General features: G+C 34.8%; 1 protein-coding gene and 1 long non-coding RNA gene across 3 annotated transcripts; both read right to left on the bottom strand.

The window, feature by feature from the left end:
• Positions 1 to 2,420: 2,420 nt before the first annotated feature.
• On the bottom strand, positions 2,421 to 5,585 carry LOC119792397. Its single transcript, XR_005281985.1, has 3 exons — positions 5,529 to 5,585; positions 3,534 to 3,753; positions 2,421 to 3,152 (listed from the first exon to the last, which is right to left on the bottom strand). It is a non-coding gene; the product is annotated as an uncharacterized LOC119792397 (long non-coding RNA).
• Positions 5,586 to 8,612: 3,027 nt separating this feature from the next.
• LOC119792418 lies at positions 8,613 to 12,471 on the bottom strand. 2 transcript variants are annotated; one of them, XM_038299037.1, is made up of 5 exons: positions 12,334 to 12,471; positions 10,489 to 10,567; positions 9,831 to 10,178; positions 9,575 to 9,760; positions 8,613 to 9,487 (listed from the first exon to the last, which is right to left on the bottom strand). In XM_038299037.1, the coding sequence occupies exons 2-5, from the start codon at positions 10,532 to 10,534 to the stop codon at positions 9,450 to 9,452; spliced, it is 618 nt and encodes a 205-aa protein (XP_038154965.1). In that variant the 5' UTR covers positions 10,535 to 10,567; positions 12,334 to 12,471; the 3' UTR covers positions 8,613 to 9,449. The 2 variants fall into 2 exon arrangements, with proteins under 2 accessions (XP_038154965.1, XP_038154964.1); XM_038299036.1 differs by having other exon boundaries at positions 8,613 to 8,954.
• Positions 12,472 to 18,805: the final 6,334 nt, after the last annotated feature.

The following is an 18,805-nucleotide window of genomic DNA, read 5'->3' as shown; positions in this document are numbered from 1 at the left end:
GATAACAACAATACTTCTAGCTTTTTTTTTTTACATATTTAATATGAGGTTTCCAACACATCTTATTATGAATCAATACACCCAAAAACCAAATTTCATCACACTCTCCACAGTCACATTATCAACTATTACATGTAAATCCCTATACCTTTTACAATTCCCAAATATTATAAACTTGTTTTTATCTACATTTACTGATAATTTGTCAATATGAAACCAGTTTTTCAATTTACAGGACTCTAAATTTCTTTCTATCAAAAGCTTCCCATTGTCAGGTTTCCTGTGTGTGTGTTTAGTGCAAGTTGTGCATCTCTACTATAGAGGATCTTTGTGGAGAACTTGGGTAGCCTACACAGGTGAATGTAATCTTGATGATCATAGTATAGTGCTGGTATTAAAAGAGCACCAGAGCCTTCTTTCAGTGCTGGTTCCTTGTGTGTTGTAGATGTTTTTTGTTGCTTCCTAGTCTCATGCTTCCCTTGAGTATTTTTCCTGAAGTTTTTTGGTTTTGTTTGGTTTTCATTATTTTTGTATTTTGGTGTTTTGCCTCTGTTTCCCTTGGCATTACATTAGACCATCCAAACCCATTGGTGCCTACTTCTCTCTGCATTTGGGTCCTCAAAACCTCCACCAAAGCTGACACTCCCTGAAAAGATGTTTGTATCATCTTCAAATAACACAAAATTAAGTGATTTGGAAACCTTACATATATAATTTATGTATAAGGTAAACAACGTTGGTCCTAATACTGAGCCTTGGGGAACACCACAAGCAATTAGGACTGGAAATTACCCAATTGCACAAATTGTTGCCTGTTGCTGAGATAGAAAAGAATAGAATGAAGATTTTTTTTTTTTTTGCAAAACTAATCCTCTTAGACCATAGTGCTCAAGTTTCTTGATGAGTATTTCATGATCAATTGTATTAAATGCTTTATTTAAGTTATAAATAACCCAGCAGGTAACCTGGTAACCTCTTCTATTAAATGAATAACAGCCATCTCTGGGGATCTTTGTGACCTAAGTCCATACTGACTCTCAGCGAGTAGTTGGGGTTTACTACAAGATCTATCCAATTTAGCAACAAATTTTTTCCCCCAAATTTTCGAGATTTGTGGAAGTGATGTCTATTCTTAGATTTCTTTAGTGGGATGACTTTTGCAATTTTCCATTTTTGTTGAAAAATACCTTTTTGAATTGACAAGTTACAAATATATATTAGCAGCTGAATAATTTCCATGATAACCTTCTTTTTTATTATTATTATTATTATTATTATTATTATTATTATTATTAATTTGTCAATTACATTGCAGTCAGTTTACCTTTTATTTTTCCATTTATTTACTTTATCATTTTTGTCCTTCCTCTGCTGTGAAACATAACATGATGGACTTTGGTTACACAGAGAGAGGAAAGGACCAAAAATGTGAAATTAAACTGTGCGTATAAGTAGGCCTTCAGTTGATTTTAAAATTCATTGACTCACATTCAGGTTGCTCAGTGGTGCAGTGGGTAGCACTGCTTCCTTGCAGCAAGAGGGTTCTGGGTTTGATTCCTGGCCTGGGATCTTTCTGCATGGAGTTTGCATGTTCTTACCTTACCATGCGTGGGTTCTCTCCGGGTACTCCACCTTCCTCCCGTAGTCCAAAAACATGATTGTTAGGTTAATTGGTTTCTCTAAATTATCTTTAGGTGTGAATGATTTTCCAGGGTGTACCCCGCCTCTTGCCTGTAGACAGCTGGAGATAGGCACCAGCACCCCTTGCGATAAGTGTGACCGAACATAGATGGATGTCTCACATTTTTTGGAAAGCCCTTTAAAAAGAATATTTGAAAAACTTGACTTGTTTTACATTACTAATTTATTTAATTCTGCTGTAACTATTATAACATGATTAGATAAACTCTATAGTGATAAAAGGTTCCTGAAAGCCTAGAAGTTTACCAGCAAATAGATGAATTAGATTTTTGAACAAACAAGGTTTTATTCAGTGTCGTCAATCACCCCCTGGTGGTCAATGCCTGTATTTCAGTTTTGCTTACTGAAGATAGTTATTGAAAGTGTGTTTGCCTGCATCCAAAACCCATAGCATGTATAAAAAAAAAAAAAAAAAAAAAAAAAAAAAAAAAAAAAGGGGTTTCACCAAAACCAAAAGCATGTCTGCAAATGTTCACATATCATCAATGGCATCAATTGCCATAAAAATATCAATCCTTAAACACCTCTTTTGACTGCTTTTTATTAATAAGCAAAAATCTATTCCTCAAATTGTTCATCTTCAACACACTTACCATAGTCTACACTTGTGCAATACCATTAGGATCTAAAATTGAATATATTTATAAGGTGAATGCCCAAAGGATTAAAACACTTTCCAATATACATATGCTAATTTATAAAGAGTATATTTTTGGTTCTAAGGCTTTATTTTATTTTTAACAAAGGGCAAAAAAGTTTACATTTTAAAAATAAGATTTCTCCACACAGAAAATACATCAATCAGATTTTTCTTATCATCATGCAAACAAAAATTACATTTTTTAACTTCTGTTAGAGGCTCCGTTTTCGTTTAGTTCTCACAGTGTCTAAAAAAAAAAATCGGTCGAAGTTACAAATAGATAAGAAACAAACTTCTAAGCTCCAAAAAGATATGATTAGTTTTTAAATAAGATAATCAATACAAACAGAAGGTTTCCGCAGTACCATATCACACATGTATATACATAGCCAATTTAGTGATGGATAATACATTTCTCAAAGCTGGAAGTTTTAATATTTGGAAAGAGAAAAACATATTTTTAAAATCTGATAATAAAAGATTTCAGTGCTTTAGTATTTAAGGTTTGCAGCGTTGTGATTGATTATATGCCGGTATGGTTTGATTTCCCTGAAAGTGTACAGGAACGCATTTACTGTTTATCTTATCACAAGCCACAGTTACATATTGATAACTTATGGTCAGCAACTTAACGCTACAATTGCTGATGGATACTCTTAAACCATAAAGCAAAAATGATGTGTTACTTGTGCATAAATTGCCTGTCTGCCACCAGCCAAAGCCATTGCAGATCTGTAGAATACGGGTTTCATCGCTTATCTCCACAAAGGACTGTATAGGTCGGTTACAGAGTCTCATTTGCTGCAAATAACTGAGAAAAGATCAGTTTAATGTTATTATGGACATTACATAAATCATCAAGTAGCTTAGCAAATTCAATGGTCAAAATTTAAAATGAAAAATTGCCAGCAGCTTAAAATTAAGAAAGAGAACTGAAAAAAATAACACCCCAAATCATTTATAACATTTACTTTAACTGCATTGTAATATTTACAGAGCTTACAGTGCACTAAATGTTGTAGATTGAAAATATAGTAAAAAGCTCATCAAATAAATAATTCAGTTAGAAATATATCCAAACAATTTTAGGAGGATAAATATTACTGGACATACAGCAATATACCCACAGCAAGAATGTAACCATGGTTTTAGAAAATGTATTAGGCTTTTTAGAACACATGACATTACTTACTTTTTCCAACCAGGCTTTGATAAGGCGTTAAAGGACATCTGAATTATGTGTTTGTCTCGAAAAGCTTGGTAGGCAATAGTGTTAAAGGTCCTCTGACATGGTTTAGAATTGTAGCTTACCAGCTCTAGCTCATCCTCTTTTTTAGCCAAAACCAGGGCATAGGAGCACATGAGACTAATAAACAAAGTTGCTCTCATCTTCTCTGGAGGGATAAAAAGACCTATAAAAAACACTGGAATTATTTCAGGTTCAAAACTTGTGAATACAGTAGGACACGCCATATAAATGGAGTATCATTAAAAAGGATGCAGAATGTAGAGTCTTGTTGAGCTTATTTGGGAAGAATGCTGGAGCAGAACCACAGCCTAATGTAATACTACAGTGAGACCCAAGAACTGGTCTAACCTGCGCCTTTGGAGACATTCTAGCTGCTCGAGAACATTTGTGATCTTATTTTCACTTCTTTTTTCTTTACTATCCTTTTCATTGTAAAAAAAAATATGTACAGCAAATGTTGCTCACTTTTGGAGAAAAGGTGTTGTGTCTAGAAATGTTCAAATCTGTTTTCCAAACAATACTTAAAAAAAAAGAACAATAATAGATACAGGCTGTATCCATTTAAAATACCTCAAACCTATTTTCTAATCAACTGAATCAATACAAATCCATTATGTAATTTTTTTTTTTGTGTTTTTAAACATTTAACTACATAAACAGGGTTTCAATTTGTCGGACAATCTTCGAGATAACATTTGAAAAGAATACAGAAAAAGGTGTCTTTAACATTATCACACTTTATAATATAAAACAAAAGAGATTCTGTGTGTTTCTTGTTCAGTTTTGATCGTCACAAAATATGCCATAGAATATTGTACTCTATGCGATACATATCTATAATTTGTATGGTATTTATAATCTATAACTTTGATTCTAATTAATATTCTTATCGGGTATTTTACGATTCTTCAACCACACCAGCAAAAGATTCAGACATTTTCTACATCTTGTTTTGTCCTTGCAGAGCTGTAGGGTTTCTGTCAAAGATAAAATTTTAAATTAATCTTGACATTTCCTCAAAAGAAAAGTTTGTTTATGGCTCTAAAACATAAATTCCCAGGGGATATTTACGACCCATTAGTTAAGATGTAAATTTCTTGGCTTGTGTGTGCAGTTTTTACATATTGGAGATGAAGGCATATGCTTTCCATTCTTAATATAACATTCATGATCTTATAGAGATGCATGTGTGATCAAAATAAGTATAAAACTCACAATGGTATAAACAACTTCCTTAAGTACTAAATGTTTATGATGATTTAATTTAAGATATTATAGAGTTATGTTTAACTACCTCAAAATGCCCTTGTCCTCATGAGTGTCGCCATTCTAGAACTTGTAGAAATGTGACCTGCTAAGTTTAATTTACTTATCTGAACCGATCCTATCATAATGCATGAGGCCATACATTCTGCGTTGACAAATAAGGAAGTTATACTTGTGGTTTGCTTAAACTCTTGGCTGTGCTTTAAACTTTGAACCTGAAAAACATCCAGATGTGTCTGTACATTCTGAAGATCCTGCTCTGTAGAACATGATTAATTATACTTTTCTTCTAAATAAAATAAGATGCTAAACCTGGTGGTCGTACTGTAAAACATACATCTGATCATTTTGATTACTTATTTTTGCACTGCCAATGATGAGAGCGATTTCAAGTCAAACAAACTTGTGCCCAATCAGTTTCCAAGGTAACTTTAATTTGGCTAATATTACAATGTTAATCGAAAATAACAAATTTAAACCTTTTTTCCTCATATATTTGTTAAAAATTGTCAAAATTTCCTGAAACCTCAAATGTTTGTTTTTGCAATTCAGTGATATTTATTTTGAGCTTCTATAACCAGCCTCATTTTCTCAACCTTCCACAATGTGGATTCCATAGGCAAGAGTTTACTCTAAAACAAGCAAGCAAGACAATGAATTGAATCTTCTTACCTGTTTGTGTTGTAGCAGGGGTACAGGTTTCCAAATCGCCGGCACTGCAACTTATAGCAACCATAAGCACTTCTTCCTCATTGCTGAAATTCTTAGTTATTGAATGTCAAACTTTTATTTTGTGGGTCAGTTCCTCTTGCATTTTTTACTAGTGTTTAAAAATCTAATTTCAGCCTCCAGAATATCTCAAAATGTATTGCGATCTTATTATTCAGTTCAGTGTCACTTCATCTTATTTATTTCTCAGCAGTGTGCTGTTACTCCCATAATGTATTTTTTAAGGAATATGAAGCTAGGAACTAAGATTTACACCCTTTTACTCACAAAGGAAAACCAAAGATCTTCCACGTCAGGGAGCAAATGATAATTACCTGTGGCAGCCCCTGAATATGGGAGTTGAACACAAACAGCCATTTTTCTAATAGCTTCCCTTGAATGCCCCAGAAGCAGATCCAGAGAATTGCATGAATTACTGATTCAAAACTGTTGTTGAGTCAAAGCTAAAAATGTGTTTCACTTGAGTGTCAAAAAACTTGGTAAACAAAAATACAATAATGTACACAAAATTTGATTAGTTAGGAAACTAATAGGAAACTAATGGGTAGGAAACCGATACTTAGCGTTCAAAGTATGTGATTAATCCAGAATTGTTTGGTAAGAAAATATAATTCTGTCAAATATTAAAACCAATGACAGTTTGCAGGGTTTACAGCTAAAAAAAAAAAATCATTCCAATAATTTTATACTAAAAAGAGAGTTTGAGAATAGTTTTATTTGGATCTCTAGTGTGCACTCTGTAAGATTGAGAGGCCGGATGAAGCTTTTAACAAGATAAGATAAAAAAACATGATCTAATGGTCCAATTTGACCCTAAAGAGGAAATTTAACAAAATAATGAAATGCAATAAGCAGTGTACAGGAAAGGAAACACATTTCTTTATCTGTAAAAATCTCAGAATACAATGGTATGAATAAAAATATAGAAACCCCCACACAATAGGGATGAAAGGTAGAGAACCTACGATTAACTTATGCCATTTAAAAGAATACCAACATAACAAAAAGTATAGAAAGTAATGATATCAAACATTCATACTGCTTCGTAGAACAGCTGCAAACAAATAGATAAAACGTAGATGTCAAATGAATCTGATAAATCCAGTTATATGAACAAAAACAGATGTCAAAACAGTTAGAAAAAAAGTGATACAGATAAACAAGTCTCATTATCTAACACATTTAATAATAATTGTTTTAAATGTATTTGTTTTTACCTGTGACATACAGTAAGTGACAAAAGAAGCTCATTTATGAGTCATGAGGGAACTTAAAACCAAAATTACCAGTTAGAAAAACCTGTTTAGATTTCACAAACTTCTTCAGGGAATTTCCTGAAACATCTGACCATGTGATGATGCATTCTTGTCATTCTGCCTGACTTGACATTATAGTTTTAAGTTTTTTTTTTCTTTAACCTTATTTTCTTCTATCTTTTCCCTGAGTTTCTGCTCTAAGAACTAAACTGGGAGAAAATTAAAATTCCTTGTGATTATTTTCAAAATTATTCTGCAAACAGGCATCAGTCATGCCACAGCTTCAATATTTACAGAACTACTACAGTCAATGCAGTTTGTCTGTGAAAATTCTGAGTCATCCATCAAAACTGTTTTAAATCAGAGGAAACTGAACTCTCGCTCAGGTTTTCTGAAAACGTTTCCAAACCTTTTCAGGATTCTCTGTGTGTTCTGAAGTTGATACTTCTACCCACTTTTAATGTTATCACTATTGACCTTTACTGTCATTAATTCAAAAATAAGTAAAGATGCTTCAATCAGCAAGATTTTGTCATGATGGGTACTCTAAGAGTGACCCAATTATGCAGAACACCACTGACGGACACAGGAATAAAAGTTCAACAAGTTTATTTTGACACAAGCACACAGAATGTACTGGTTCTGGCTCGGGCCTGGACACTGGTTCACCGGAGTCTGCGTGAGAGACAGTTCAGTTAGCGTTGCACGTTGGAGCGTGTTTTCTTGATGATAACTGATTGTACCTTGAGGGTTCTTGAGGTTAGCTTTGGAAGAGTCACTGTTGGATCTGGAGAGGAGTTGATCAGCAGAATCCGCTTGCTGCTTCAGCGTCTCAACGTCTACTAATGAACAGACCTTGGCATTGGGTTTTCCAGCTCTTAGTCCTGAGCTGCATGGAAGTTCTCTATGGTTCTTCGGGTTTGGCTCTGAGGGTCGGCTCGGCAGGTTAGCTCTTCCAGAGCTTCACAGAGGAGACACTGGTTTCCTGGAAAACAAAGACAACGGTTAGAATCCTGGCTGGATTCAAAGTCACAAGATACACAGAGAGTCTAGGCTTAGGCGCTGACCAACTGGATCAACACTGCGGCGTTGAGGCAAGGTCTGAAGACAGCTTATATAGTGGATCCTCTGATGATCTTGATGGGCTGCAGCTGTGCAGGAGGCTCCCTCAGAAGGATCCACGGCGGACTCTGCTGGAGAAAGGTGGAACTTCTCCAGCTCCCAACAGATTTCATGGTTGAAGTTAGCTTTAGCTTACTATTCTGAGTCTTGAACTTAAAGTTTTAAGTTCAAGACTCAGAAAAATTGGTAGGTCAGTTGGGCAAACTTAAGTGATTTGACTTAAGTTTTCCAATTAAAGCAATTCATTTAAGTTGGATTGTGTGTACATTAGTTATGCAACATATTAATGCTAATATTACATTCAACAACAACAAAATTATAAAGTTATATTAGTTAATGGTGGTTATAAGGATAGTTAAAAATAAGTTTTTTTGAATCAATTCAGAATTTAGAAAAACTGTTTGGTTTTTTTTGCACAAAGCCCTTCTGTTTCAGTTCAACCTCTGAATTTCTTTAGTTTAAATTATAAAGCATCCATAGATCAGCTGCAGTCTGTTCACCTGCTTAACTTTAATCTCTGCAAAGTAAAACCAGGAACCAAAGAATCTCAATTCAACTCTCATCTAAAAACATGAGTCACATTAATACTACAACATATTAACAAATAAAAACACATCACACATCTGTAAAAACTATTATTTAATGCAGTAGAAATGAAGGTTTTAAATAGTTTCATAATAAATAAATGTCATCTAAAGTGCAAGAAATGAACACATTATAAATATTTAATAAAAAGCATGTATTTAAAAAATGATGATGATGTTCGTTGGAATCAGGATTCTCTCTGGGATTTTGTTTTGTCTCAGATACAATATGATCTAAAAATGACTCCTATCTGCTCTTAATGCTCTTTCTTGGGGTCGAGTTTATTCAGGTTGCAGATCTTTGGATTTCATACTAACGTAGCTAAAGGCTGCAAACCATGATGATGCCAGATGCTCTCCAGGATGGAAAAGGATTTCAGAGGCAGAAGGTTTGATATGCTTCCATTCTTGGTGTGAAAAGAAAAGTCAAATATTACTTATAGTAAATAGTTGCATCCAGTGCACTGTTTTACAATGATAAAATTAAAAGTTAAAAAATAAAGCAAAATATAAGACTTGATTGTCTAAACTCAAGTACAATCAAAAAACATATTTGTTTCTCGATAAAACATTTGATTCAAAGTAAAAATATATATATATATATTCACACATCATTGCATTCTTAGATCGATTTTAGGAAGAGCAACACATCAGTAAGTGGCAGAAACTATTAATGCTGACTCAGCCATTCAGGAGTCGATAAACGCAGAGATAATAATGCAGAGATCACTTCTTGGTAATCACAAAAATTACAAATATTAAAAAGGAAACAAGCAGAATAATTTCTGGATCCAAACATCAGGACAGAGATCCTGTGGAAAATGATCTTCAATATCTGGAGCTAATGTGGATGGAAGAAGATCATCCTACTGGTTTATCATGATCCTCAAGACCCTTGCTTGTTATACGAAGTAACCTGGTTCATCTGTATCCATGGCAACTATAGGATTCAGAAAACACTAAATTCAACACACTAAATAAAAAAAACAACAAAATCAATCCATTAAAGACATTAAATAACACCCACCTTTGCATCTTCCTCCATGTAGTCTGGGGACAGCCCAAATGGCCAAACAAAGAACTACAATGACAGCAATGGCTGCCAGTAGAGCAGGTAGCTTAACCCCATTTTGGATGTGTCCAGGCTTTGGCGTTTCCACAGACGCAGAAATGTCTCCATTAGACGTTTTGGTCACGTTCAGGACAAAGTTTACTGCAGAAGAAAACAGTTATATGATAAAGCAGCAAGAATCAGATTAAATGTGTCAAAACTGCAGACTTACCTGAAGCCTTTAACTCCCATCTCTCTAACTTCTGGTTATAACCAGTAGCCAGATCACAGCGGTACGTCCCAGAGTCTTCAGTGCTGAGTCTGGACAGATGGAGTCTGAGACGTCCTTCTCTCAGAGCTTCTCTGTCACAATGAACCCGTCCTGCAAACCGCTCGTCTTGAAACTCTGTCACCTCAGCTCCATTAATGATCTCATAGAGAACTTTAGGACGACGCAAGAGGAGGAGGCAGATCATGTTGGTGAGAGACATGTCCGTTTGGGTCATGCTGTCCCAACTGAAGGTGATGTTGTCTTCTTCTTCAATCTCATGAGCAGGTGGTGTTTCATCGGTAATCCCTCCTTCGCAAGACAGAGATACATCAGCCATTTTTGCTTTTTTAACTACAATAAAGACATGAACAATTGTTTCTGAAGCTGAAAAGTCAAATTGACTCAGTTTTATTTTAAACTCAGAATAATGAGGCTAATTTCAATCAAAAGCTCAGCTTCATAGAGAGATTAAGCCAGACCTTAGTGTGAAAACAGCTAATTAGTTGAATTTTAACTTAGTTTCTGCTCCATAAATTAGATTATCCTAACAAAAACTATAATTACTACAGCAATGAAAAATGTCAGTATAAAACTCAGTATGAAATAAAGATAAACTCACCCTGAACAGTGGAGGTCAGGTGAAGAAGGAGAAAGAATAAGTTCATTTTCTTAATGTCAGAAGAACCAAAAGACTTTTTCTGTAAATTAAAGAGGAACATCTTTGTGTTATAGGAAGATTTATAATGTAATGTTGATAAAATTCATAAAAAGAGTTGAAAGTTATCATTTGTTCGACAACCAAAACAAATATAGTCTTAACATTAATAATTATTCAATAGAGTCAAGGAATTAAGCCACTTTTTAAATTAATCAGTCAAAAATCTTTCCTACATACATTCCCATTTATTTTCTTTTAATGATGAGAGAATTAAGAAAAGAAAAAAGAAACCTTCTTATATTTACTGAGCTAAAGAAATGAAACACTTTCATGAATTCTTAAGGCATAAAACTCGTAATTTATAAAAAGAGGATTAAGCCACTGGGTCCAAATGTTCAGATTAGCGCGGTCAGTTCAGTATTAGTCCTGCTTGGTCTCACATCTAAACTGGCTTTGTTTCTAAAAGTCGGCTATGTGAAATAATCTTAAATTTTTTCTTTTTATACATTGTAAATAAACAGGGAAATGTTTCATAATTTAGGGCCCACATTTACTAAAGCTATGAGCTTTAAAAAATGTAACTGTTTTTAGTCCCAATGGAGGAATACTTGAAGATTATGGAAAACTGCAGCTCAGATTGGTGTATTTTAATCAGTACACTATATAAACTAAATAACTAAACAAAAACAAAATGATTACTCTGATCAAATCATTCTCACAGAGACTATAATTAAATTATATCAGGGAAATGTTTATATTTTCCATTACCCACCAGCAGTTTTTCCAGGACAGATCAGAACTGTTGGATTCTTTCCCTTATTTTTGTGTTAGTCACCTCTGTCAGGACCGAAGCGCTTTTGCTTTTGTGCAAAAAAGCTGACAAACAGGTTATACTGGATTTCTTCGTCTCAATGCATCTCCTTCTCAGCTAGACTTGCAATGTTATGGTGTTATGATATGATGCTAATGTTATTTCTGGATTAAAGGGAGACGTTATTACAGATTAGAGAAAAACAAAAAGATTTGTTGAATAAATATATATTTTATGCGGTCATCAGGCTGAAACAGTTAATCAGATTTATATTATTTAGTCCATTATTGAAATAATCGTCAACTAATTTAGTAATCGGTTAGTCGTTAAATGGATTATAGAGTCTCTAAAACATGCCTTTAACTGACAGAGAAACCCACTTAGAGCAGTAATTATACCAAAATTGTAAAAAAAAAAAAAAAAAAAAAAACTAGAAAAATATTGCATTTAAGAATAACGAAAACTTTTTCGTCTGTCAATATGCTCTATCCAGAACTCCACAAGTGCAAACATTTTAATTTGACCTGGTTTAATATCTTAAAAAATCTTTAGGGACCCTTTGGCTATCCGACTATAAATCGATTAAATAATTGACAAATTCATCGATTTGCAAAATAGTCGTTAGTTGCAGCACTACTTCAGATGCATTTACATGTTGATTACATGTTTTAACTGTTTCAACCTGATTAGCGCTTAAAATATATGATTAATGTTCTTTTTAGAATTCTTAGATAAAAATATGATCATCTCAAACAACACCTGTTTTTTTTTTTCCTTTGTTTTTATGGTTAAATGAACGTAAAGCAACTTCATTATCTTTAAAATTATTTACAAATTAAACTAAAGCAGAAAAATTGTCATTACTTTGGCTTGTTACACTGTTAGGCTATTGTGCAATCAGTCATTGTTTGTAAACAGTAAAAGCACACGTTAATAAAAGACTGAAACATAATGACTCAGACTGTAAAGCTGACATATTAGCTTCAAATACTCACTGTTTGTAGATGAGCGGTGAGCTGTTCCTCTTTTCTGTGGTTTTACATTAAGTTTCCAGCTGCAGTGACGAAGATAAACAGTGATCACGGCTTTGACTAGTTCTGAATGAGGAAATCCCAGTAGATGTAGTGTTAGTTATTCAATTGTTGCATCAGATTTACACGTGACTGAGAAACCAAATAAGGAAACACTCACAGTTATTATTAGCTTCTGGTTAATAAAGTTCAAATCTCATGTTACAAACTCTATTGTTTAAATTATTTCATCAGATTTTTCAGTTTTAAAGGTGAAGAGTGAGAAAGACACCTCTTAGCGCAATGTTTGATGTTATTGTTTTTGAACATATCTAAATATTGAAAAAAAAGGAAAGAGAATGTCTTCATTTGTAAAGATGAGATGATTTTTTTTTTAACCATAGAATTTTGAACATCTCAGATATTAAAAAGTTTGAGTTTCATTAATTAAACTGATAATTACAGCCGTTTCAGTCATGATCAGATCCTACAGTCAAATTGGTTCAAAGTTTTCCTTAGATAGAAAACTTTGAACCGATCTGACTGGATGATCTGGTTGAACTGTAAAGTGCCTTGAGATGACGTGTTGTGGATTGGCGCTATAGAAATAAACTGAATTGAATTCAATGACTGTGTCCTACTTTTATCCTCAGACAGTCTGATCAAATCATTTTAATCATTTTAATTAATTTCCAGAATCTTTCTCCAAATTCATTAAGAATCTTTAAAAGAATTACCTGCTTACCATCAATGAAACTAATGGGATATTTTAAGCTGAATAAAATATGAAGCTTATTGATCATTTGTGCTGTAAATGTGTTTTATGAGCAGTGGGCTAGCATGGCCTAAGTTCAGTATCATGCTTTGGTGCATGAATGTATGAAACCTATAGCTTTCACATATCTATTGATAAATATCAATGTACCAATGTACGTTTATATGCACCTTATAGTGGCGAAAATACAGTAATAAAAAATTATATATTATCAGTTTTAGAACAATTAAGAAAATATTATTACAAGAACATAATAAAAAAAAATAAAGACAACATTAAATACATTTGGAATATCAACGGTGCAATCATAAAACAAAGCAAAGATAAGCCTTTTATTAGGGAACTGAGAATCATGATAAGAGTCAATGTTTCAATCATTGTTTTTATCATTTAGGATCAGAGGAATCCAAAGCTATTGCAAAATCACTCAGCACATTTCAGATCGTAAATAGCAATTATGTAGAAAGAAATATAATCAGGTAGAACAATACCAAGAATACAAAAAATGATGTAAATCTAGAGAACAACACAAAAGGAAACAAAGCAGACTTTAGAACTAAAAAAGTACAATTTAACAGAAACAAAAAGGTCCAGAAAGTAAGATGTTACAGTAACAAGGATATAAAGCACAACTAAATGTAAACTGAGAAACAGCAGGAGGAGTCATGTTCTTCACACAGGTTCTACTGACGCCTGTCGCTTAAAGTCTTTATGCTTCTACTGAATGTTTCTAAAGGAGAAAAAATTAGAAAACTTGAAGAGCTGACAGGAAATAAATGTGGGTTATGATGATTCACCTGCAGCAGCTTGTGAAACAGTCAACATGTCTTTTTGATGTATATACATATATAAATGTGTGTGTGTTTTATGAAAAATACATAACATTTTATAAACACTTATTATTATTTTTAGCCCAAAATAATGAACAAAATATTTGCCTCTAATAACGTATGTGTGTTTAAATACTAACTCTAATTCTCCTCTTGTTCTCACCAAGGTTAGGAAAGTACATGTGGTTAAAGATAAAAAGCCATGTTCTACATACGTGATATATTTCTGCTCAAAGCAGAAGAGACTTCAGGGTTCAGAAGAGGTTAGAAAAAGGTTAGGTAAGTTTGATCATCTGTTTGCATAGATTCTACTTAGATTGATAAAAGAAAATCTCTTGAGTAAAATATTTTAAGTAAGACATTTATTTATGAGAGTGTAATATATGATGTGATAAAAGTGCTAATGTTATCCTGAGTAGTTTGTTGAAAATTACACAAGGAAGAATTTGTAAGAGGTTTAAAACTGATATTCGAAAATGTTGGACCTGACTTACCTCAGAAAATACCTATAGGAAATGAGTAAACAAATAAGTTAATTAAGGGCAGCTATAATTCTATTTACTATTTATTGCTCCTGTCTATGATAAGATGATGATGGTGTTAGAGGTGTATGATATACACCATACAGTAGTTTATGAACAAAATGGCTTTCCATCACAAACGTTCTTTCTTAATCCAGTTGAAAATTCAGTTTTACGTCTCATTCTCCAATGGGATATTTGTCATAGTTTTTTTTTCAGAATCTAACCACTTAATCTATTTTGCACTGCGACAGAGAACGATTTGAGAGGTATATCATGATGGAAACAAAGACCTCAGAGCTGACTTATTCTGTGACTGATCTGACTTCCTCATTCTTCTGCAGTCTGGTCAGAGATGTGCAAAAAGCTGCTACCCTGACTGAACTCCCTCATTCGATTGTAGCAGAGAAACATTTCTCTGAGAGTGGATTAAAGATCCAGCGTTCACTGAAAGTGGATGGGAGCTGGAAAAGAACAGTCTGAAGATAACTATTACAACAAAAAAAACTTTACTTCTGCTTACATGTGATTAATGAACTGTAAAAGTAAAAAGAATGTAATGAATATTTAAGTCATTTCCAGGTTTTTCTCACATATTTTTTCAATTCATAAATTATAACAGATTGGTTTTACTCTGAAACATTTTGATGATCAAATAAATAAGTTTAGCAACTGCAGAGGATGGAGACGTGTTTTATAGCCACTAGGTGACAGTAATGGTCTTTTTTAAGAATAAATGTGTAGTTCTTTAAATATACAGTTGTGCTTGAAAGTTGACATACAATCCCATTAAAGACAGAATGCAATCAGCAAACAGTAAAGTAAATTGAATTGAATTGATGGAGCTCCTGACCAAAAACATTGTTGAGCAACATTATGAGGCAATGACGGACATAAGGTGTTTTCTGTAAAGTTCAGGAAATGTTCAGCTAGACTTCTGCACCTGTTGTCAGCTGTGTTGGTTCACTGTTCAGGAGCAAGGTACTTCAATTTCAGAGTCAAATTTTACTTGACTCAACTATCATTTAGTAACGTGAGTAGTGTGAGTTTATATTTTTCTTTATTGGGAGGGTATCTGTAGTTCAGAGGTTCCTTGTTGTCTGTCAGTGATGTTGGAGCTGATGTGTTGCTGACTCTCCTCCTCTGTCTCCTCTCAGAGGGAGAAGATGTTCTCCAGGATCCTGCTGCTCATCATCATCAACTCATGTCTCTGTGGTCAGTTTCCATCTTCTCTTTGTTCTAAATCCATCAATAATCAGTGAAAAGTCTGTCAGTGAAGGTAACACTTCAATCCTCCAGCTGCATTTGATCAAGCAGTTTGACTAGAAGAGAATCAAGTAGAGCTCTGACAGCACAGAGACCATCATGAGACAGAAACCTCTAGAGATGGAGTTTAAAGACTCCCATGTTCCAGTTCTCAGTGTGTCTGCTCCTCTCTTTCCCTCTCTGTCTCCTCAGCAGCAACATTTGTAGTGAATGTGACACAGAGCTCCTATCAGGCAGAGGAGAACCACAACATCACTCTGGAGTGGACCTTCACCACCAGACCCAACAGAACCTGGAAAGAACTGATTATTATCTGTGAACTATTTGCTCCTCCGAATTCCTCAGTCCTCTATCATGTCCATGATGGTGTTGAGGTGTCAGAGTCTCAGGATGAACAGTTTTCAGGACGAGTCCAGAGTGACAAAGACGTCCTCAGAGAAGGACGAATCAGACTCCATGTGTCCAGACTGAGGACTGAAGACTCTGGTCTCTATGTGTGTTCTGTGGAGACTGATGGTGGTTCTGGTTCTAGAGAATGTCAAGTCAATATAATCGGTAAGTTCTTTGGTATCAGCTGTTTATTTGATCTCTCTGCTGCCTCTTGTTTGGAAACATGATGCTTGTAAGATTATCTCAGGGGAACTTTGTTCCTTTCTGATAAAATCCAGATGTGTGTCCATCCTGGACAGTTGGTCCCAGAGACACTGAGGACACCAGATATGGACACACACACCCACACACACTTCATAGAGTCCAGTCAACCTAAGCTGCATGTTTCCAATGAAGGAAGCTGGAGTCTCTACACGTGTTCAGGGAGAACATGAACGCAGCACACAGAGAGGGATTTGAACCAAGGACCTTCTTGTTGCTAGGCAGCAGTGCTAACAGCTGCTCCAGCGTTCAGCCCTACAGAGAGTCAATGGGTCCATAAAAAGCCTCCATGTTCCAGTAGTTCTGCTAGAAGTGATGCTGTTGAGGTTTAATGTGTTTCAGAACCAAGTGTCTCTGGCTGATGTCCATCAATAATCAGTAAAAAGTCTGTCAGTGAAGGTAACACTTCAATCCTCCAGCTGCATTTCATCAAGCAGTTTGACTAGAGGAGAAGGACAAATCAAACAAATCAGACTATTTTCTGTATAAGTGTTGAGATATCTTACAAGCAGATTATCAATATATTAGGTTCCTATCCTGTCCGCAAGGCGTCCTCGTGGAAGATTAAGCATAACAAAGGTTCTGGAATTAGAAAGCACAACCATTGCTAAGTTTTTCAAAGCCTCTTCACATCATCCAAGAGGGACCGTAATTTAAGAGATCTACAGCAGATAATCTGTTGATCATAGTGATATTTATCTACTACATGAGAAGATGTCTCTAGAACTTTCATTTTGAAACCCTTTGCCGGTAGGAGCAGCCATCCATGTAGTAACACATTTTGCTCGATGCAGGGGGTGGAAATCCTGCCTACTCACAACTATGTTGACCTAAATATGCTGTGTGGACATTGTGGACAAGTCAAGCATAAAGCAAGCTTTAATCTCTTTTATGTTTTGTTCTTTCAGCAGCTGCTGGTGTCACCCAAACCAGACTAACGACTGCGCAAAGTATTGGTCTCATGTTTTTAACTGGATTTGCAACAGGAATAGCATCGGTGCTTCTCAATTGTCTCTTACGTTACTGTTTTCGCAATTATCCAAATGTGTCAAAGTATTGTTAAACAGTTTAACAGAACCATGAAGGTTCTGGTTCTGGTGTCCACATGAGTCTTTGCTGGACTCAGTGACTCCAAGGTATTGAGGTCCTGTGGCTGTAAAACCAGCCCAGGTCATCAGTCCGCCACTACCGTGCCTGACAGCTGGTTTGGTTTCAGAATAGGAGTTTGGAGCTTTGTTCAGCTGCAGCTAAAAACCAAAGTTCTGCTGCCAGAATCTTTCTAGAGAGGAGAGTCTTTCTTCTGGTGGCTCTTTTAATAATCCATCCTGGTTCAGCCTTTTCCTCATTGTTCTGTTCTGACTTTTCTGCATGATTGTATTGATGGGGATCTTGTTTGTTTCACTCCACTTATTAAAGCTTTATATTGGTTATAATATGTTCAGGAGTCAAAGCTTATGTTAGTGCACCTTATTGTTCTGTTTAATTTTTTTGTCTTAAAGCTTATGCATATTGTTACTAGGTACAAGACATGTTTCCCGCTTCGGCTGTGCTATTTTCAATGTTGGAATCTTATAAATAAATCCAAGCTTATACAGACATGTTGTCAAGACCTTTTATTACAGTTGAAAGTTTAGACTATTTCTTGTAGTAAGAGTATTTAACAAAATGTAATTTAAAAATGTGTAGATATATATATATATATATATATATATATATATATATATATATATATATATATATATATATATATATATATATATATATATATATATATATATATATATATATATATATATATATATATCAGTGGCGGCCGACCCATAGGGGGCGCTGGGGCACCGCCCTCCCTGATAAGAAGAGAGAAACGTAAAATATATTTTTAGAAATTAACTCATAAATGTCAGTTTTACTCTCTAGACTGTGTACCTATAAGCAAAACAAATTATATAAACTACATTTCCCTATCATGTACTATTGCTAGGTGAATTTAATGGCCAATCAGCGTCTCGGAACTTTATGGTCTTGGGGCTCTGAAAATACTGCGCTTTAACAGGCTTCTGAACCCAAGCGCAGGTGCAGACAATTAGAGGGAAGATGGCGAATGTAACGAACGAGATGCAGCTTCCACCAAATTCGGTGAGATCCTTATTTATCTACCCGTTTGCCTGAAGAACATCCCTGTTGTAGGATATGAACATTTCATGTCATGGTTATTGTGACTGTGACGAATCCACCTCGTCACTTAAAACAACCTCTCTAACTTTGCGCGCCACACACACATTCCTGTTATACTGTGTTTGTGAGGACCAATACACTCGCGCTGAGACCAGTAGCTCCATGAACTTAAAACACACAAGCTGTCCTGGTTACCTGCTGGCGTATTGAGGGTGCACACTTAATATTTCAGTGGGGTT

The sequence above is a fragment of the Cyprinodon tularosa genome, unplaced genomic scaffold (assembly GCF_016077235.1).
Source record: "Cyprinodon tularosa strain WSP-4 unplaced genomic scaffold, ASM1607723v1 ctg419, whole genome shotgun sequence".
NCBI classification, from domain to species: domain Eukaryota; kingdom Metazoa; phylum Chordata; class Actinopteri; order Cyprinodontiformes; family Cyprinodontidae; genus Cyprinodon; species Cyprinodon tularosa.
Note: the sequence above shows the minus strand (reverse complement) of the source record. Positions and strands in the feature narration are given on the sequence as shown.